Source organism: Eumetopias jubatus, unplaced genomic scaffold (assembly GCF_037043125.1).
Source record: "Eumetopias jubatus isolate StellerSeaLion01/CBP00866 unplaced genomic scaffold, mEumJub1_p1.0 scaffold_10, whole genome shotgun sequence".
Taxonomy (NCBI): domain Eukaryota; kingdom Metazoa; phylum Chordata; class Mammalia; order Carnivora; family Otariidae; genus Eumetopias; species Eumetopias jubatus.
The window spans coordinates 34,774,440-34,797,217 of NW_028274816.1; the positions used below are offsets into that span (position 1 = coordinate 34,774,440).

Below are 22,778 nucleotides of genomic sequence, written 5' to 3' on the forward strand. Positions count from 1 at the left end.
GTCCAGCTACCCTTGTACGTGGATGATTGTGACATCTCCCTCAGCCGTTGCTCCCTCCCGAAGACAGCTCTTTCTGTGCTCTCTAGAAATCTCTGTTGGATGCCCAACAGCCCCTCGAGTCTGCCAGTCTACAGCATGCAGCACCTGTGCCCAGAACTGCTGTTTTGTTCGTTTTGTTTTTTTCTCTTCGCCCACTGTCTTGGTAATGGCAACATCAGAAGTCAGGAAATCCTCACACCGCTGCTCCTTTACCCCGATGTTCCATTCTTTCCCACGTGCTGTCTGTTCTCCTTCTATTAACAGCTCTTAGGTTGGTCGGATTCTTCATATTCCTTTGGCTTCTGTGTTCTTTCCTTGAGGTTCTCCCCCCCCCGAGCCTGGTGCATTCAGAGGCTTCCCATCCTGGATTGACAGATACGAGCACACACAGTCGGGCATAAACACGATTGCACAGCACACCTGTCTAGATCTGCACGAGGTGTATGATTGTCAGTCACATTAGATGCTCTGGCTCCTATGTGCTCCCCATCACACAGAAACACATGGCTTCAGAGCACACAAACCCTTTGGCACAGACCTGATCAAAGACACAGAAGCACGTATCAAGGTAGACATTTGTCAACAAACACATAGTTGTAGATTTACACATAAATCACAGCCAAAGACCAAAACAGAGCAACTGACATGAAAACACAGCCACTGGACAAATAGTTATTGGGGTCCCTGCCATTGTGAGGCAAAAAGTTGGGAGACACAGGAGGTCCCACCCCCCAGAATTCCTTCCCGCGCTCACCATGGAGGGCTCGCGGATGCACACGGAAGCATCTCTAAAATCAGCCATTCCCACCCTCTACCCTGCTCTCTTCTACACATGCTGTTTGCCAATCTGAGACTCAGAGCTGCCTGCTTCTTTTCTTAGGCACTTTAGACCCAAGAGCTGACACAGCTGTGCTGGTTGGTAAGCTTCTGGGATGCCGTGAGAGCTGGGGACGGGGACTGGCCACTGCAGGCTTGGCTCACTGGTAAGCGGGGAGGCCACCAGCTGTAGGAATGGGGACTCGGGAGCCTGACCCCCTAGGTCCCCATGAGGACAAAAATATCACCTATCAACAGACCTGCAAACACCAATAAGCCCTTTACTACAAACAATGGCAAGTTTTGTTACAACATGGTATGCTTTTTCATTACTTTAGAAACATTACACATGTTGTCATCATGAACTGAAGCCTACCTTTGCCGTGTCACAGAGCCAAATCACCAACCCCTCATATTTGCATAGAACTTTACATCTTTTCGGAGTGCTTGCTGAGACGTTCTCTCATCTAAACCTCAAGATTTTTTTTATTATAAATGAGATTCATATGTTGTACATATTTTACTTATTTTCTATTCCTTTGCCTTTCCCTCACAAACCAATAGAATCTTCACAGATGTTATGTACATTCTATGAATATAATCCACTGGGTTTTTCATTGTCCGATCATGGTCTGTTCCATTCTTTCTCTATGCTGTTTTTTGCCTGGTTGGGCTGTGTTATTTTGTTGGTGGTGGTGGTTGGATGGGTGGGTTTGTTGCTGTTTTAACCGTCGCTATTTTCACTCCATTACATATACAACACTCTAGTTTTCTGTCTTTACCTGAATAGAATTATTTGGTCTTCCCAGAAACCAAACAGTCTTTATTTGCACTCATACATTGACATGTTAAATGTTTTTCTTTTATGCTTACTATGGTTTATGTAAGATCAGAAGTGCCTAGTATGGTGTTCTGTGTTTCCCTACACATTTTCTCCTACGTATTCTCTCCACTAGCTAGGTGAATTGAGCAAGTCACAGGGCCTCTCTGAACCTGATATTCCTCATTAGTTGAGGAGGGACAAGATTTACTTGAGAAGTTAACTGCAAATATGAGAGTGGACACAAGTAATGTGCCCAGCACGTTGCCCAGGGCACACGTGAGAAATTGTTATTATTAGAGCAGTCTGTGGTGGTGATTGTGGAAGCAGTCAAATGTGGTAGTCGTGGTTAGAACATGCTCTTCAAGGCTGCATTACTGCTAACTTTCTAAGAGTGTCTCCTGATGATGGACCCAAATTCAACTTTGTCTTGCCGTTGAGCATTTAGGTTGTTTGCCATTTTTACCCTTAATAAATAATGTCTCGCTGAATACATTCCTGCATACAGTTTTATTCTTCTTTTGAATTTAGCATTTGAATGTGTTCCTGGGAGTGACATAGCTAAGTGAAGGGATATGTATGTTTGTAAGATTCCCAATAACTAAATATTGCCTGATTGCTTCCCACAAAGAGGACCATCAGATTACACTCCCACCAAAATCTAGAGAAAAATTACAGAAGCTTTCTTAGCCTTAGTTGATCTGGTTTCCTGTTTGACTTTTCTTATATAGATTTTCCTTTAAAACTATACACACAGCCACACACACATACATGCATGCATATACACACATACTTTTGTGGGGCATGGATCAGTGATGGGACTTAAATGTCATTTGCCACCTGATTTTGTTAGGAATCTGTTGTCCAAAGTTTGAGACGCTTACATTTGATGGTACATAACATGATTTCGGTTAGTAGGTAGCATTGACTGAGATTAGTTTATATACTGAAAGTGATATTCCCCTTTCAGTTCTCTTTTAGTCCTCTGATCAGATCGAGGGGAAAGTCTCAGCTTGGTGCTCACAACCCTTTAACGCCCCGCTACCCCTTTCTTATCTCCCTGTTAAAAAGATCTTAGGGGCGCCTGGGTGGCGCAGTCCGTTGAGTGTCAGATTCTCGGTTTCAACTCAGGTCCTGATCTCACGGTGGTGAGATCGAGCCCCACATCAGGCTCTGCACTCAGCATGGAGTCAGCTCCAGACTCTCTGGCCCTCCCCCACCTCTCTCAAATAAATAAATAAATGTTTAAAAAAAATTAGAAAAGGAAAAGAGGAGCTTATTTTTTCCCCTGAGTTTCTAGCTCAAATTGAATACCATCATTTGGTCTCCAGTATGTTTATTTTCATGTTTTCCTACTTTTTATGGAAAGCAGTACAGGTACTTCATTTAAATTATGATACAGAGTTTCCTTTTTTTGCACACATTTATGTCATTGAATAGGTAAATTACTGACAGGGCAGAAATCTTGACAGGGCTGTTCCAATAATTGAAGTTTGGAACAAATATATAGCATGGGTAGTGCATTCCAACAGGTGACCTACTAATAATAACAAATAGTCCTCGAGAAAACATTGACTAGGAGTCCCCATATGGCCTGATATAGTTTGGACCTTTGTGATTGCCCCTTCATCCCTATTCATTTTTGAGGTCCTTATGGACCTTGCAGTTGGCCATGAGGAGAGTCACTTTTACATCCAGTGGGTTCTGTGGGTTAGTGATCAGGTGAGTAATCTCCTCACTCTGCAGATTAAGAACGAGAACATACAAGTGCTGAAGGATGTATAAATCAAGACTGACGTTGTGAATAGAATGATTCAGAAGATGGGATTAAAGAGCTTAATGATAGTCATTGTGAATCACAATGTCAGCTTTGGTATGATTCTAACAATGTACTTGCTAACGCTAATGAGGTTTGATAGAATAAAATTAACAATGTCCAAACAGCTGTATGCTTTCACAACAAAGGAACCATATCTCAGAGCAGACTGATACATTCTTTCCACGAGGAACTTTTGTCAATTGATTTTGTTTTTTTCTCTTTCAGGATATATTTAAATTTGCAAGAACTTCTCCTGTCCCAAGACAAAAGAGGTCCATTGTGGTATCTCCCATTTTAATTCCAGAGAATCAGAGACAACCTTTCCCAAGAGATGTTGGCAAGGTAAGTCAGACAAGAGACAAATGACATAACAAAGCCATGTTTTTATTAAGAGGAGAGCATACACAAGGCAAGCTGACTTTGACTGCCTTGTGGCCACCTGAAATCGGTCTCTATGCCTCTATGATAAGAAGCCATGATGGTTTTGCCAATAAAAGAATGACAAAAATCCATCAAACAACAAAAAAGTGTTTACAAAAAAGCAATAATAACCCCTTTGAATACCATGCTTTGGAGAGCTACATGGCAGATAACAATGCTAAAGTTATGTCTATAAGATGTCATTTGTTAAGAAATAGACTCATTGCTTTTAAGATCTCGTCCAGGCAACCAGCCGGATACTCTACTCTACTCTACTAGTATAGTAATGTGATGATACACGGCCTTTTTATTTAGATCCTGGTTTTCTTTTCCTTTTTTTATTTTTAAAGATTTGTTTATTTATTCAAGAGGGAGGGAGAGAGTGAGGGGGAGGGGCAGAGGGAGAGGGAGAGAGAGTCTTAAGCAGACTCCACGTGGAGCTCAGAGCCCAACGTGGGGCTTGATCTCATGACCCCAAGATCACAACCTGAGCCAAAACCAAGAGTCAGATGGCCCAAATGATTGCACCCCCCCCAGGTGCCCCTAGGTCCTAGGTTTCAAAGGTGTAAGTCCAGGGGCACCACAGGGTCAGCTCTCTAAAAACTAACCCAGATCAAAAGAACTAAATCATCATAACCAGACCCAGAAAACATTGTTGCATGAGTCAGGGCAATAACTTTTCCAGGAAAAAATATTTACTGTTAAATGGGCAGAAATACTGATGTGCCTGGTCAACACATCCTCTTCCCCTAGAAAAGCCAACGGGGAGAATCAAATTTAAACCAGTTAGTATTTTTTGGTCATCACAGAATTTGAACAGTGGTGATTAGTTCAACAGATGACCTTAATGGCTGGTGCTATTGGACTATTTATTCATTCATTACATAAATAAGGAGCATCTGTTATATGGCAGACTCCAAGACTGGGCCTGGGTGACTATTGGTATGAACAGCACAGAAGCCCCGATTGTGATAGACCTTGTATGGTAGTGGGGAGACAGATATTTTGATGAGTAAATAAACAAACAAGAAAATTGCAAAGGATAAGAAATTCCGTGAAGAGCAGAAGCAGCTCTTCAGAAAGAAAGTAAATGGCCAGACCAGGGAGTAGATTGACAGAAGTGTTCACACAAGTGGCTGGGAATGCTGGTTGGAGACCCTGGTGTTTGATTGGAGACTGGAAAGATGAGAAAGGGACATCTATGGGAAGATCTGGGGAGGCTGCGTTCTTAGCAGAAGTCACTGCATATGCAAAGGTCTGCAGGTGGGAAAGAGTGAGGCATAGCTGGGGAGGAAAACGTCTGGATGACTGCAATGAGGCAAGCAAGGAAGAGAGTGTTAAGAGCTGAAGTCAGAGAAGCTGGCCTGTCGTAGGGCCTCCAGAGACCATGGTGAGTGGGAATTTCATTGTGTCCACATTAGGAAACCACTGGAGGTTCACCCCATGTGTGTGCTGAAAGACCCCCAGGCAGCCTCATAGGGAATGATTTGTGGGAGCAGAGTGGTCAGGAGGAGTGGACACAGAAAGATCTGCCAAGAGGGGTGTTTTGGGGTGACCTGGGCCTGAAGTGAGGGTAACTTGCACTATTAGAAATCTATTCCTGTTGGAAATTAAAGGCATCAATAATCCAATGTCCTAGTAATCACCATATTTGTGACTTTAAACTACCACTGTGCCAAAGACACCTTTCTTTAAGCAAAATCTTGCCAGGAGTCCAGGACATGATGCAGAAGGAAGCAGAGCCGTCCCAAGTGGACAGCAGTGGGGTTGATGAGCCCTGCCTTTGGACAGCCCTAACCACTGTGATGGCCCTTGTATAGGTGTCCCTGAAGCCAAGGGTGGCTCTCACCAAGGGCCAGATTCCTCAAGTCTGCAAGGCTCTGCCCCCGCACAGTTTCAGAGACCAAGTTGCATCTTGCTCTTTAGACCTTTATGTAAGCCTGGTGTTCTCAACCCTCACTGTACATCAGAGTTGCCTAGGGCAGTTAAAATACAGATGCCAGGCTCCACCTTCCAAGATCAATTCAGTTGGTCAAGGAGTGAGAACCAAGCATCAGTATTTTTTTTTTTTTTTAAATCCCAGGTGATTCTGATGGGCAGCCATGGTTGAGAACCACTGGCCTAAACCAGTCCTACTTTAAGAGGAGCTATGGACCAGCAGCACCACCTGGTTGTGAATAGGTTTTGCAGTATGTCTATGCTTTTTATGCCTTTGAAAGAACTTTGTTCCTCTTTGTGCCTGCTTGGTTTTATTCATTCATCTTATCCTTTCCTTTATGTGCTATGCCTTACCTTCATCAACTCCACTAATAGCTAACAAGTGATGCTCTGCTGAACTGCGAGAGAGTATATGGGTGTCTTCAGAAAGTGCTGGGGAGGTGGGGAGAAAGGAAACATATCCCACCCACCCACCCAAACTCTCTGAGTCAGGCAGCTCTAATTTTATAAATATCACATATCAGACTTTAGTGTAGGATGCCATTTGAAGTAGAGACTCTGTATTTATGAAAGCATAAAGATACTTATTGCACTTTGGTTTCTCCCAGAAGCTGACCCTGAGACAAGAATTCGAAGGTAGGTAGTTTATTTAGGAGATGAAGAGAATACTGGTAAGGGAGTGAGAAAGTGAGACAGGGAAAGAAAGCAGCCAGTTGAGAGGACTGTTTATCAAAGCAACTATGGCTATATGTCAGTGACTGCATTGTAATCCCAAGGGAAATGCTAGGAAATGGTATAAAGCACACTCCACAGGGGAGGGAGCTGGGGTATTTATACACCAACCCATCCGTCTTTGGTTGAGGGTCTTTCCCAAGGGTGTAAACTCTCCAGCACATCCAGCCTTCCCTGTGCTCTGGCTCCAGCATGAGGGCCTTCTGAGGCCAGGGGGAGACAGCCGGAAGTCTGCTGGTGTGCCCTGAAAAGATGAGATCCAAGGGAGGGGACAGGGCACTGATGGATTCTGTTCCATCACTGAACTTAATATAAATACGTTTTGCTTTACAGGCCAGGTTTTCCTTGTCTCATCTTCTGCTCCTATTTCATTTTCTGAACTAACTTTCTTGTCTCATCCCTTTGAAGCTGACTGTACTTGCTTCTTTCCATTAATAAATACTCGTAGCATCCCAGGCAGGAAAATCTCTGAAATTCATGTCAAGTCACATCAATAAGCACATATTCAGCATCTGCTATTTACAAGGCACTGTGTGAGGGGCTGGAGAATTAATGACAAAAGGCAATAGACAGGGTCCTTAATCTCACAGGATTACAGAAGAATAGAAAAAATCATCACAAATGCATTATTTGTCCAATACTATAAAGTATAAGCATCTTTCATCTCTTATGTTGAATTCTCATAATAGCAACCCCATGAGGATCATCTTCCAAAGTGCCACCTGAGAGTAATAAGACTCAGAGGGATAGTCACCTGTCTGGAGTCACAGTCAGTTAGTAGCAGAGATGAGCTCCATGCCTACTCTTTGAGATTTCACAGTCTCTGCTCTTAACTAGTATGCTCAGTGCTACTAAGTACAATTTGAGAATTTTCTTTCATGGAATGAAATGTCTTTGCTAACAATTACTCTCTTTAAAACAGCATTAAAATTAAATTTAATTGTTTGAAGTGCACACACACACACACGAAAAATAGGATGGGTAGAGGGCTGGGTAAATGGATAGATATATGATAAAACAAGTATAGTAAAATGTTAATGGTAGAATCTAGGTGGTGGGCATAAGGCTGATCACTGAACACTTGTTTCAACTTTTCCTCCATTTGTAAATTTCATGATACAATGTTGGAAAAAAATTAAGCTTAACTAAATACAAAATTATCACAAAACACACGGGAATTGGCATGTCAGCACAAAAATATTTTTTTGTTTGTTTGTCTTGAACTTCAAAAGGATGGGTGGAGACTTAAGTATCTATTTCTTTATTTTCTTTTTCTTTTTTTATCATATTTTATCACAATCTGAATTCCTTTAAAGAAAGGAGACTCATATACTACAGGGTCAAGGTATCAAAGGGTGCTGCAGCTAATCCACTCTCCGGGTGGGGGGCGTTCTCGGTTGAGGCTGTGCCATGTAGAATTGTGTATTGACAGAAAGGCCATGCAGGGCAGCTGTAGGGGTCAGACAGAGTTTTGGCTGATGCATAATTTATTTATCTTCCAAATAATTAATTAGTTGGTAGGTGGCTAAATTACTAGAATTAGGGGACTGCTTTTCCATCATCTCTCTCAATGTTTCCGAAAAATGGGTTAAAGACCCAATTGTGAACACACTCCCTCAAACCTGTGATTTCCTTCTTGTTTCTGAATTCTAGATGGCAGCAAGGATCTGGGGGCTAGTGCCCTAAAGAGAAATGTGTAGTTTCCAACATGTGATTTTTCCCTCCCCCTTCAAAGTATGACTATTTCAAAATTTGGGCCATAAATAATTTCTTAGTTTTACCAACTTTCACTGATAAATATTTGATTGCATCTTTAGAGATTTTTGAGTTCTTGGGCCTGATTGATTGAGAGCAGGGGACTTTAAATCTGTGAGGCAGCAAGGAGGTCTTTGGGAGATGTATTTTATTCTGTTTTATATTAAGTTTGAAAGACAAGTCATTTATGAAATGCTTATTAGAGATTCTACTTTCATCACAAACCCTTTTCATCAAAACCAATGAAAGTACATTTTACTGAAAATCCTTTTTTTATATCCCCTATAAATTGGTAGAATGGGCCTTTAGAAGGACATCTTTAACCCAGGATGGAAGAAATATGTAATTGGACCATGTGCTTTTCGTAAAGGGAATCAACATAGATCATTAGACCAAATCATGAAAACCACTCAACCAGGACTCTGCTTTGATTGTGTCATGAATACATGAGGATAACTTATGGCAGTTCCTAAATACTCCTCAGACTTCTGAGCATATGGTTTATTAGGGATCTCCCTACATCCAGGTGTTCTGTACCTCCCCATTTATGCCACCCATGCAAACAGGTGCCAAGGAATCTGATGTCTCAGAATTGAGTCTGCTTTATTCCATTTAATAGTCATACGTATCACTTTGAGGACCCAGGGGTGCCAAGCTGTGTCCTCAGGAGCTGGGCCAGAAATCTGAAACTTGATCCCTAGGACTGCTCCATCTTACCTTCCCACTGAAACATAGACTCAGCCCTATTCTATTGCCTGACCCATTCTGTGTAATTGCCATCAGCCCTCCCCCTCCTTTTAAAATCCACTGCTTCACGTTTTTATTCAAGTCTGACTACATGCCTCTTCTCAGAAATGTACAGCTATTTAACTTCACCTTTTAAAAACAACTAGCCATTTTATTCAATAACTGCAACTTAGCCCTGGCTAGTGTATACAAGAGAAATCTGAATGTAAGAGATCCAAGATGTCCAGAACTCAATACTCAAAAATTCTTGTTGAGATGAATAGCAGGGTTTATTTCTACAAACAACCCCACCAGTACATACGCCTTTCCTAATTCTATGACTTTGAACTCTTTCCTCTTCCTGGGACACACCCCCTTCACCCTCCCTCCTCAGGGCATGCCTGTATTTACATTCAAGGATTCACTGTCTAGTGGAACATTTACATCCTCGCAGAAAGTTCTGTGCATCCTGCCCAATATGGTAGCCACTAACTACATGTGGCCATGGAGGACTTGACGTGTGGCTTGTGCAATTGAGGAACTGGATTTTTAAATTTTATCTAATTTTAACTAATGTTGGTTTAAACCTAAAAACTACTGTTTGATCCAGTTATTGGAACCACTTGCCATGTGAAATCTACCTTTTCAACTTAAATTTTAATCTAAGTACAGGTCAAATACTCTTCATGAAAATATAATATCTAAATTGATATGTAAGTGTAATATAAACACAGGATTTCAAAAATGTAGTATACACAAAGAATGGAAAATAGCTCACTGATAATCCTTCTATTCCCATGCCATGTTGAAATAAAAACATTTTGGATATATTGGTATGATTAAAATTAATCTCTTTTTTTTTTGCTTCATTTATTATGTGGCTACCAGAAAATTTTAAATTATTTGTATGGCTCGCATTGTATTTCTATTGGTCAGTGCTGAGCTAAAGCCTATTTTTGATACAGTCTCCTCCTTGGAATTTTTGTGTGATCTCCTTTACGCATTGTTTATACCTCTTCTCATTGTTTATACCTCTTTGCTTGCATGTAACACATTTGGAACAGCAATATAGTTTCTTTTGTATTTTTCTTGTTTTTCCATTAACTATAATTCCTCACGTGTAGTGACACAAGCACACCGCCTAACACCCAGTAGGGACTCAAATATTCTTTGACTTGAATTCTGGTTAGGCCTATGGCTAGTTGGATAAGGTATTCACTGGTTACTGATTAAAGTGATCACAGCCTAGTTTGTTGTTAGAATGGAATTAATAGAGCATTATATGATCGGTCTGGATATTTCTAGCAAATTTTAATTTTCCACCGTGGCAGTGAGGCTACCAGATAAGTTGGTTGGCAGTCAACCATTATGTCAGGTCAAATAAGTATCCTTACTTAGCAGATTGTGGTAGGTTTGATGTTGATGGATTATTGTAGGGTGTGTGTGAGGAGGGGAGAGAGAGAGGGAGGGAGAGAGAGAGAGAGAGGAGAGAGTGCCTGTATTTCCATATTTGCTCATACATACAATATTTCAAATCCACTTAAATAAAAAACCTCAAAACGTTATTCACAACTGAACAGACTTAATTTTAAGTTATTTTGACTAAGTCTAATAAAAGCACATATTGACCATTAGCAAGTGTTACCCTCTTTCTGCAAAATTTAATTAACGATAAAACATAACTGAGTTGTTTTGGTTGTTTGCCAAATACATATATATGCAAAAATGCCCTCCGTGATATACATCCAGCAAATAAAAGCATCTGAGCCTATGGAGGAAGCGATATTTTTAGCCCTGAGTTTATCACCCTTTCAGTTCTCAATTTGAAAGATTCCCAGGGCTTTATTGTTATGTACATTTGGCCTCGGACTGAATTTATATTTAATTATTTGTGAACATTAAAGGATCTGGCATTTCAGCTTGAATTAGCACCCTGGAGACAGGAGAGTTGAGGAATTTTCTAATTCACCTAGAATCTTCAACATCTAAGGAGTGTCAGGATCTAAGCCAAACATGGCTACCCCCATTGTCCTATTTAGTTCTTATGACAACCCCACAAAGTATTATACCCACTTCTCAGATGGGGAAACTGAAATCAGAGAGATTAAGCAACTTGCCCAAGGCTACTCAGTTAAAAGAGTGGCAATGCTAATATCAAAACCGAGGAGTCTTGAGTGCCAGTCACTGATCTCGGCACCATAACATGCATGAATGTTGAGTCCCCATGGGTCTCTGCTGTTTGGATAGCATGCTCACATTAATTGTCATTTGACTCTCACACATACTCTCAAGAGACCAGTATTATATCCCCATTGTACCACTGAGGAACTGAGGCTAGAGCATCATGCAAGATGGGTATAAACTGATTTGTCATTTAAGCTGAGCTCCTGCGTTACCACCTGCCATGAACCAGGGGTCTGGATGGATTTCAAAACAGCACATGGCATGGGGTAAGGAATAGGCTTTATTGGAGAAAGAGAACACATAGAAGCCAGGGGTCAGCCAAAGATGAGTATCATCCCATGGAGAGCTGTGCCAGGGTCTGGGCAGAGAGCTGAATATTGTCTAGGTTTGCCAGAAGATGCCCTCGGCTACCATGGTTCCCCCTTCTTAGGCCAGCTTGACTACAACCTTGTCAGTGGACAGAAATCAAATTCTTGGGATGTCTGGCCGCCTGAGCACAGGTACCCAGACTTACAGAAGTTTCGAAGATTCCAGACGCTCAAAGCCAAATGCCTTGTACAGTGATATGCTGGTTAACAGGCTCTTAGGGGGAAGCCCCAATTAGAGATGCTTGCCACTTTCTTTGGTGGAAGTATTCCCACAGTGACCAATTTCAAGCTACCAACTTGCAAACTTCTTGAGTACTTAACAATTGACTTTCACAAAGAAGTAGGAGCTAGCCCCGGCTGACCATGACCTATCGAATGGTATGCCAGTGGGTCAGGGAACGTACTGTCCCCATGGGGAGCCATGCCTGAGTGGAACCTCCAGCTTGGAGAAGTGGCTTCCCCATCTACCTGTGGTTTTTTGTCCATGGTGAGTACCAGGGGTCATTTGGGATAATTCTGCTCCTAGCATCACATTCAGTGCCTTGTCTCAGGCCACATAACCAGTGCTAAGGAGAAGCAGACCTTGATCCTGTGCCCTTTCAGCTCTGCCACACCTCTCCTCCTTTGCACAAAAATCCCGAGTGTGTCTCCAGAGGCTGACAAATTCTGTGACAATTGTCCCAGTTCTACCTGGAAAATGAGGAAGGGAGAGATAAAATTCTCTGACGTGAGGAGCAGTGCAGTGAACTTCACAAACAGCTATTTGATGTGCATGTTTGCGCACTGAGTCAAAGCTGGGGGTCGTGTCTTAGTTTAAAAAATAGACCACGTGTTGACAAGCAGAAAACTACTTTCTTCACCAGGGAAGGAGAGCCACTGTCTGGCTCCAGAGGCCACAATTTTTGTGGTGGTTGGTATGTCGGCTGACAATCCTGTTCAAAGGAGCCACAAGGAACAAAAGCGAAAGCAGAAAAGGCTATCTTTGGTGAAATTAAGAGCTATCACCGCTCGTTTTTCTCAGCAACGAGGCCACATCTGACTCAGTCGATACGGGCTGTGAAGGAGCAGGGCCCAAGGTGCTGAGGGGAATGGATTTGCCCTTCTGTGGTCAGACCTCCAGTCCCAGCTTTGAAGAGGGTTGAGGCGGAGCTGGATGGAGACAGAAACAGGCCCATACAGGGTTTCTGAAGAGGGGGAGGGATGAATGAAGAACTTGCCTTTATTTCCGTTTTTAGCTTAGAACTAGCCTTGGCTCCTGGATGGAGTGATAGGTAAGAGACTTCAGTGTAGTGCTCTGTAAGCAGGAATGGGGAAGATCTTGGACACAAACACCCTTTGTTGCAAGTTTAAATGGTCCTGTCTGTGGGTGTTTCACATTGGGTGTTCTGGATCAGGAAGTGAAGAACAGACCCAGCTTAGGCCTTTTGGGTAGGCAAATGTTCTTCCTAGCTGGAAAAATTGGGTCTCATCCATTCACTCATTCATTCATTTAGAAATATTCATTGAGCAACTACTATGGGCCAGGCACTGACTGTTGCCCATGGATTCTTCCTCAAAGAACATGCAACTAGGGAAGACACAGACCCGTAAACAGGCAGATTAGACCGTGATCAGGAGCTGTGGGAGTGTGGAGGCCTGAGAAGGTAGAGATCGTAATTCCCAAAAGGCTGCATACCAGGAGGCAACTTGAAGTTGGGATGGAAAGAATTCTCCAGGTATTGGGCAGCGCGTGATCCAATGTCTAGAGCCAAGAGAGAGCACTGTGTATCTGAAGAGCCAAGAATCATTGAATGTGGCTGCCATGCAAGGAGGACCTGTCACAAATAAAATTAGAGAAAGAATCAGGGACTAAGATGAAGAACTGTAAACATGACTCCAGGGAGTTCACCCTTTATTCTGCTGGTATTTGTTACACATTGAGGAAGGACATGACCAGATTTATATTTTAGGAAGATCAGTCTGGTTGCAGGGGGTCACATCTGGAGGCTGAGAAAACCAGAAGCAGGGAAACCCAGATGGAGGCTGTGACAGCAGCCCAGGTGGGCTCCTGGGTCTGGAAGTGGCGGGGGACCGGAGAGAAGACACTGAGTCAGGAGCTGGGCAGCCTTGGAGAGTGAGTGTTTGATGGGGAGGGAGGGAGGTAGAGGAAGACCCCTCTTAGCTGAGAACATCATGCCTCTGTAGGAGGCTGACCAAGTCACCCGGGTGGAGGGTTTAGCTGTGGGTCAGTGGGCCTTTCATGAAACTAAGGGGCCTGTTTTATCCTCCTCTCTTAAGTTCACTCTTTCCTGAGGCCCTTCTGCGAAGCAAGAAGGAAGTGCTCCCAGGGGAGACGGATCTACCTGCGTGTTACGCAGAGGTGCACAGACAGGTTCGATCCAGAGCCGGTCTGCTGGGGAGTTGATTCATTTTGCACCAAGGAGGCTTGTGGGATACCAGACTTTCAGATGCCCCTTTGGCATGTGTTCCCAGGTGTGAACACAAATCCTGCCTGATCCGTGCCTACTGATTTTAGTTCAGGCATTCCTGGCTGTGGATTTGAAATCTTTTTTTTTTTTTTTCCTGCCAGCTCAGAAATGCATAACAGCTGTGTTCACTGTTGGCCTTCTAGCCTTGAATTCATTCTAAATACATTTCTTCTTAGTAATTTCTTCTTTGAATGCTGGTGTTTGGCTATGCATTAGTATACACAATTCACAGGCTCTGTGTTGCTCAATTTTTAGTTCATTTATTTGACAACTTGAAATTCCTCACAAGTGGTGCTTTTATTTTGTTATTTGCATCTGGAAATCATTCCTAACATGCCAGGGAATAAATCTGGCTTTTCTTTCTTTTTTCATAATTTTTTTTCTTATTATAAAAATAATAGATGTTCATTATAAAAAAAACTTTAAAGAAAAATATATATTTAACAGTAACACTGTAAAAAATCTCCCAAGCTCCAGCCCCCCACCCCATACTTGAGATAACCACTGTTGGCCCCAGAGCAGTGCTTCTCAGTCTCTAAAGTGCATACAAATTAGTGAAAGCACAGGATCCCGGGCCTCATCCCATCAAACATGTGGGTTCCCTAGGGCTGGAGCGGGGCCTCAGAGTTCCCCATTCTCACATGCACCCCAGGGCTGCTGATGCTCCCGGTTCTGTGGCCCACACTTCGAGAGACTCTATCCTAAACATGCAATACCCACACAGGACTATCTTGTACTCCCTGATGTTCCACTCAGCGACATCTCAGAAACATCTCTCATGCCCTCAAAGGTCTTTCTTCCATGGCATTTTGAAAGGCCACATGGTGTGACATGTCATTGGTCTGGCTGTTGATGAGCTCCAGGGGTTCTCAATGTGGGGTCTACAGATCCCGAGGGGCTCTGTGGGTAGATCTGGTCCCTTGGTTTTCCAATGTTTATTTGTTTGTTTTGCGCTTAAAATATTATCTTGAGGAGGATACCACATGATTTACCAGCAACCAAAGGAGCGCATTAGATAAAATGGTTAAAACCCTCATACTATCCCCAATGAATGACATCTACTGGTTTCCCTCTAACATCTCATAGTGGTAAATCATATTGCTGTGATCGCCACCATTCATAAACTTTGCATAGATACGTATGCACACAGGCATGTGTGTATGTGTGTGTATATATAACCTATAGTTACCTCATATGAAACTTGAATCCAACAGCCAAGAGCTGATTTAATAGCATATCTCAGGAAACAGCCAGCTCACTCCTCCCTGAGAGATGCTTGAATCCACCGGGTCCCTGCTCTGATGCATTCTCTACCCATCTCCACTCCAGCTCTGCTTCCATCTGGCACCCCCAGCTTCTCCTCCCCACCCATCCCCATACTCACCAGGTCTAGAACAGCTTTGTTCTCATTATGCTGTGCAGCTTTCATCTGGGGCAAGATATCCTCAGGCCTGCTGAGGATTAACAACACAGCTAATTGGATATATACATTCCATGAATGCTTGGGAATGTAAGGAATACACCAGAAGCCTTCCAGTTCCACCTACAGTTCCCATCATCCTCACTGACCTTCTCCTTCCCATCATTAGAAACAGGCTCATTTGTGCTGCCCCCCTCTCTGACTCTAAGAATCCCCATCTACCTGTAGTATACTATGCTCTGTGCTTTCTGGACCCCATAACTAATTCTGTGCAAAGGTGGTGTTTCTATGGCCTTTCCAGAGGAGGACAGAGTGATTAGTGGACTTCTCTGATGCCTCAGAGCAGTGAAGCTAGGATTTTTAAAACTCTTTATTGAAGCAAAATCATAAGGGTCCACCACCATGACTTTTTTCATAGACTGAATACACCCATGAAGTCAGCACTCCGATCACAAAATGGAACGTGACCAGCCCCCAGAGGGCCCTTCATGTCACCTTCCAGGCACTAACTCCGTATGCCCCCAGTGTAACCAGCAACCCCTCACCATGAGTTAGTTTCACCGTTTGGTACATAATATAAATAGAATCATCCAGTATGTATTCTCTGTTGGCTTTTTAAATTTTTTTTGCTCAGCATTACACTGGTGAGATCCATCTTTATTGTTAGGCACATTTGTAGAATCACAGATGTATAGTAGCACATTTTCTAAATATACCACACTCTCTCCTTTCTACTCTTGAGGGGAATTGGGATCGTTTCCAGTTTGGGGCCATTACAAATAGTACTGAAATGCCACTCTTATGCATGCCTTTACGTGAACGTACACACACATTTCTGTTGGGTATATACCTAACCATGGGATTATTGGGTCAGTTTTAGTGGATTCTGCCAAACAGTTGCCCAAGTGGGTTATAGAGAAGCTGAACTTTAAACCCATTATTCTGACTCCACAATGAATTGTGGGAGTAGGGTGGGTGGCATATTTGTTTATTATTTTTTAATGAAAAATATATCCAGTTTCTCTCTGACTCAGTAGTGACAGCCATCAATATCGGCCATGGTGGGGGCCGATTCCATGTCTTTGGATCACAGCAGAACCTGTTGCCTTCATCAAGAACTGGAGGATGTCACTGGTTCTCCATCTGTGTTGATCCTCATGATATGAGGCCATGTCCAGGCTTCTGGTGTCCATTCAAAGGAAGTGGGCTCTGTGACAGGGCTTTCTTCCCCCCACTCCCAAGATCCTGAGGATGAGACAGCTTGAAGCCAGTTTTATGGGAATTCTTGGCCAAAGTCAGGGAGACTTCATTGTTTTCAACAGGTTTTAACTTAATCCAGTAGGTTACTTTATAAGCCAATGAATGAAATTTTAGGACCCCAAGAAACAGACACCAAGTCAAAGGATTTTCTTTTTTTTTTTTTTTTAATTTTATTATGTTATGTTAGTCACCATACAATACATCATTAGTATTTGATGTGGTGATCCACGATCCATTGTTTTCGTATAACACCCAGGGCTCCACGCAGTATGTGCCCTCCTTAATACCCATCACTGGGCTAACCAATCCTCCCCCCCTCCTCCCCTCTAAAACCCCGTTTGTTTCTCAGAGTCCATAGTCTTTCATGGTTCATCTCTCCCTCCAAAGGATTTTCTAACAAAGTCCCTTTTTTAATTTGCTAATCAAGATGTCATTAAAAATATAGACATTAGCCACAGTGGTTTCTCAGCCCTCTGCAAGGATGAATTGCTTCATACATCTGAGCTGCCCTTCCTTAGGTAGGACTGGCAATAATAATAATGATGATAATAATATAATAATAATAAAAATGGATTCATCTATGGTCAAACTCCTTGGACATAACTTGGTTACTACTTCTTTGTACTAAGATTTCCCACCTCTTTCTGATGAGCCAATGGTGCTTTCCAATCACAACCTTTTCTTCTTAATTGGGACACTGAAAGCCCACCTTTTTCTGTTGTCTCCTAGAAATATTACTAAGTAGCCATCATGCAAAAATTCTTAAGACAGGACCATAATAAAAAATGACTTAAGAATACTTCATCATGATTTTTGTTTTTTCCCGTTTCTGCCTTCTGGGAATGGAATGACCCAAGGCTTATGGTACCAAGGCTTATGGATTTTTGTTTTTTCCCGTTTCTGCCTTCTGGGAATGGAATGACCCAAGGCTTAACAACACATTTTCCTCAGATACAGGAAGGTTTGTGACACGGTAAATGGCCAGGAGTTCTGACCCACTGATGGTTCATTGTTGAACCATCGTTGAACAGACAATTCGTATATCCATCTTCATTTGACATCCCTTATGAACTACCGAGTGTCTGAAGTGGCCCCTAGTCCCCTTTCTAAGCCAGGGAAATCCACCTTGCAGCTCTTGCTGCTCTTTGGTTATGTTTGTATTTATTGATATTTCAATCTTCTCCCTCTCTCAATTCACAGAGATCATAGACTATTAGAGTTGGAAGGAACCCTGGAGATGGCCCAAATACCTCACTTTATAAATAATATGGAAAATTATGTCTAAAGTCAAAAAATGTGAAAAGTCCTAATCTCCTGCCCCTCATTCTGGTGCCTTTTGCCTACGCCGGGTCTTCTGAGCCTTCGTTGGAAAATTCCTGAGCCCAGTCTGGAAAATTCCCAGGTCTTTAGGAGGCTCAGTATGGCATACCATGATTGATGTCCGGGGCCAATAATCTCTAGGATCATTCTACTGAGACTGATGTTGTCCCTTCTCTTTTCACTGCTTTGGGCAGCATTCTCAGAGGGTGGTTCAACCCTCAGGGCTCAGCTCATGGCCCCAGTGTGTCCTCCCAAGTTCAGAGCATATTACCGGACCAACCCAGCCTTCGAACAGGAAAGAGCTAGGTGAAAACTCCAGGAACTGGGAATATATCACTGCAAGATCCCACCCGTGTAACCCCTATTTTGTTTGAGGAGAGTGACTTAAATAACCTAAATGGGCTAATTTGGAGAGCATAATTTCTATATTGGTTGTTTGTCTGTGTTGTTCCCATTTTATCCTCAACATCTAGCGTATGTCTGACACAGACTAGGCTCTCAATAAGTATGTGTTGAATGAATAAATGAGTAAAGGAGTGGTCGAAAAAGGTCAGTTCCAGTGGTTTCTCCACACTGGGTTAACAGGAAAGGACCCACCCTTACCTCTGCCTACAGGCACCTCTACATTCTTTTCTGTGCAGAACAAATGCCTTTAAGTTTGGGATTAAGAAAAATAATTTTTCCTTTCCTAGATGGGTTTTGTATCCATTTTTTTTAATATATATCATTTACTATTAACTGACTAAAATGATGAATTTGGTAGAAGAAGATATTTGGGGAAAGTTTCAGAAATTTAAATATAATATATGAGCATTCACATATTATATAATTTCTATTATGTAACATGTTATGTAAAAAGTACATTTTGTGTACTTTCTGAGGTGACACTTCCTATATTTCATTGTGTAGAGAGAATGGTTACTTGTAGGTCAATATTGCAGGTAATTGAAGCAAAAATGTTTTTCAAAAAGTGATCCACTTAAATGCCAATATCTCTGTAATATTTCATACAGTAGTTCCCTGTCTGAAAGTAAACTGAAGTTAACATATCCATATATTAAGGGAAAGGTGGCTTTTATTATATTATGACTATCAAATGGAATTGTGTTATACCATCCGAAATTGGGGGCATGTGGAGGGATCAAATGCTCCCTACGTTAAGTGGCTTCATTTTCCCGTGTGTTTCCATATGTGCCTTTTCTACTTTCCTGATCTCTTTCTCCACCTCCAGGCGCTCTCATCCACCCCTCATCCTTGCTGTCCCTCTGCTTGCTCCTAATAAGATTAACTAGTTCTTGGAATTTGCTGCTTTGAAATTACAGTGGGCTGGGAAATCATTCTCTATGCATTTCCCAATCCTGTGATATAAACTCAGAAAAATGGGAGGAGACAGACTTGGATTGGGTTTCTGTCCTGCTAGCGACAACCTTTGGACAGGTCAGTTGAACCATGGGAGTTCTGCTTCTCGTAGGAGGCAAGGCTAATAACACCTACCGTCCACATTTGGGGAAAGACAAAATGAAACCACCTAGTTCATCATGCAGGCCCATAGCAAATGCTTTCTCAATGTGCCCCTCCCTTCTTCCTCTCCCGTCCTGGCCAAAATCTTCCTACAAAGGTGTTAAGTGCTTGTGAAGCTTTCCCCAGGAGGCATAGGCTTATAGGTATGTGCATGTTGAAAGTTACCATATACCTTCCAACGATTGAAAGTTACCATATAAGTGTCCGGCTCAATCAATATGCTGCTGTACTAATAAGGGATACCGGTTTGATTTAGCATTGTCCAGACAGAATGCTCAAAAATATTTTTTTTAAATCAGTGATCCAGTCTCCCCATCTGCCAGTTTCTCTCTTCTAGTTGAAGATGTGAGAACACATATCCAGCAATAAATTCAAATATAAGCATTGTGAGATCTGGTCTGTTCACAATTGTATATTTAGGGCCCGGAATGTCATCGATGCACCATAATTTTTTGACTGAATAAATAATCTATTTCCTGTAGATGTTGTATCATTCATACCATGCCCAAGTCCTGTCAAAGGAAAAAGGAAGGCAAAAAGAGAAACGCTCATCCAGCTATTTGTCTATTTTTTTATTTCCCTGCTCAGGGCTAAATTTCCTGAAAAATCACATAAAATCCCAGCTGTCAGAATGAGTTCATTAGCTGGGCTAGGGATTCCAGCTTCTGAGAGCGGAAGCTTCCATCCAGCCAGGTGTCTGTTTCAAGAACAGCATCCTCTTATGCAAAACATTGGTAGAAGTGACCTGCTCTCTGACAAAGAGCAGCTACAGGGCCGGCTCGCCCTGTGCTACCCAATGGTCAGTGGAGACAGAGGAGCATGCAGACTGCCAGAGAGTGGCGGCAGGAACGTGATGCCGCCCACTTTGGCATCATGAGTTTGTCATGCAGATGGTCCAGTTGCAAATGGAGACGCTGCTGTGGATGCGCTCCTCCTTGCCCTTGCTGATATAAACATGGGGATATTATATTCAATTTTTGGTTTCTATCCTTATGCTGATCCTCCAATTTATTTGTCCACAGGAAGGGAGATGAAGCACAAAACAGTAGGACAGCCAATTCTGTTTTAATTACAGTGATGAGCTGTTTGTCGGGGTGCCATGAGCCACAGTGCCGCCTTGTTCCCCGACAGACTCAGAGCAGGGGTGACACTGACTGGACCATCAGCCGCCAATCGCCCGTCTTGGGCAGCAACAGTATTTGGTTTGATACGTATTGTTTGAAAACCAAGAGCTATGACTCTACCAAGCTTAATGAAAAGGAGAAAATCACTCAGAGAGGATATGCAGTTTTGAAGATGGGAGGCTTGGAACAAAGTCCGGATGCTGAGAGCGCTCCTGGCACGTCACAGGTGATGTTGTCATTATTAACAGCAACAATGTGGTCATCATTCTCCCACTGGTTTAATTGTTCAACAGATGCCGAGGGCCATGTCAACACAGTTCAGCAACTGAAAATAAACACACCATTCAGGGCTCTTTTTGCCTTGCTGCTTTGCCCTTCTTCCATTTTTTTTTTTTTTTCCTGAAGAAATTGCTACACTAGAAGTCTTTATTTGTTCACATTTCCTCCCACTGGTCTTTGAGGTTATAGAGAGCTGAGACCTTGCCTTACTCATCTGGGTTCTCTTGCTCCAAGCACAACACCCACCCATGACATAAGCTGTAACAATGAATTCAGTGGAATTAATAGAAAGATCAGGAACCTTGTTACTCTTTGAGGCATGATTTTTTCAGGGACTGGAGAGACAATGACAGGCACCAGGGCTGAGAGAAGATGGACAGCACCCCACAGACTCCAGGCCCTTTGTGATTGGCAGGCAGAGCTCTCAGAGCAGTCGGAGCAGTGGGTGAAATCATGGGCTAGTGAGCTGGATTGCATGGCTTCATTTCCCACCCTGCCACGCACCAGCCAGATGACTTTGATATGCAACGTCTCTGCCTCAGTTTCCATATATGCACAATGGAGGTGATAATAGTACCTGCCTCATAGGATTTTCCTGAGAGTTAAAGACAATCCTTGAGAGTATTCTGGTACATAAAAAACTCTCAAACCATATTAACTATTGTTGTATGAATATCTAATACAGTTAATATCTTTGTACTTAAGATTTATGATGGGCAGGTGTGAAGGTCACTTTTGAAGCTCCAGAGATAGATTTACTCTTATACCCTTGACATTATCCTCAAAGACACTATTTGGCTCATTTGACAATATTTACTCATTTTTAAAGACCCCTTTAAGCTCCTTTTTATACAAAAAGTAGTTCTATTCCTGTTCCAATAAGAATGGCATAAAAAAATCTTATTACGCTCATAATCTTAAATTAAGATAATTGAAAACTACTATTGAAAAGTGGACCCAGAATGTATCAGAAAATTAATTCAATTCAATTATAAATAACAAGAATCAACTGTACTTGAATGTGTGTGAAGTATAGAATCATAGTTAAACATTTAAGGAATATGTCCTTATCTTGTTACTATGGCGACAGGTTACTCCAGGAATTCATGGTTCTATGGTAACAATGGAATTACACTATTTCCTCTCCATATTGAAATATTCAGCAACTAATTTCCTGTAGCTTCATAATATATCATGTTAATGACCTCAGAGGTGGAAACCAAGGTGGTGAGACTGTCTTCATGCTCTGGGGTTATCCTATTAAACAAAGCAGAAAAAAACACATTTATACTCATTTGACTGGGAACTACAAGGGAGTTCTTAATGAGAAAGAGATGACAATGACACTTCATGGGGAAGTGCTAAATTTAACTCAAGTGGTTAGTATTACTTACTCATTGGGGTCCAAGATAAGATCACCACCATGAGAAAATTATAGTTTCATATGGGTGAAGATAGAAGTAATATGGTAGAACTCAACTCAATATATGGTGTACTGGGCACATATGAGGTAGGAGCTGCCTCGTAGCCTATTTTTTGTCTGTTAAAATACTTATAGTATTATTCTGTGTACCACCAAACATTCAGAACAGTAAGGCTAATAAAGAAAGCATATGTAACTGAGGTCTAAAATCCCTATCATCAGTATTAGTTTCTCCAAAGTTCTTCATGAAATCCTAGAGACAACAAAGGATGTGAACCTTTGTGTGTTGTGGTGAGGTGTGTTGGAGCCAGCTCATGCCAGCTTACACCAGCTGGTATGCATCTCT

The 22,778-nt window shown here is 42.2% G+C and overlaps 1 protein-coding gene across 1 annotated transcript in view; it reads left to right on the top strand.

Annotated features, from left to right (window-relative positions):
- Positions 1–22,778, top strand: part of CDH13 (cadherin 13) — a 1,007,564-nt gene that overhangs the window by 440,060 nt on the left and 544,726 nt on the right. Inside the window, exon 7 of the mRNA XM_088026921.1 lies at positions 3,720–3,836. Within this exon, the coding sequence (XP_087883047.1) occupies positions 3,720–3,836 (117 nt within the window). The remainder of the gene's footprint in view (positions 1–3,719; positions 3,837–22,778) is intronic.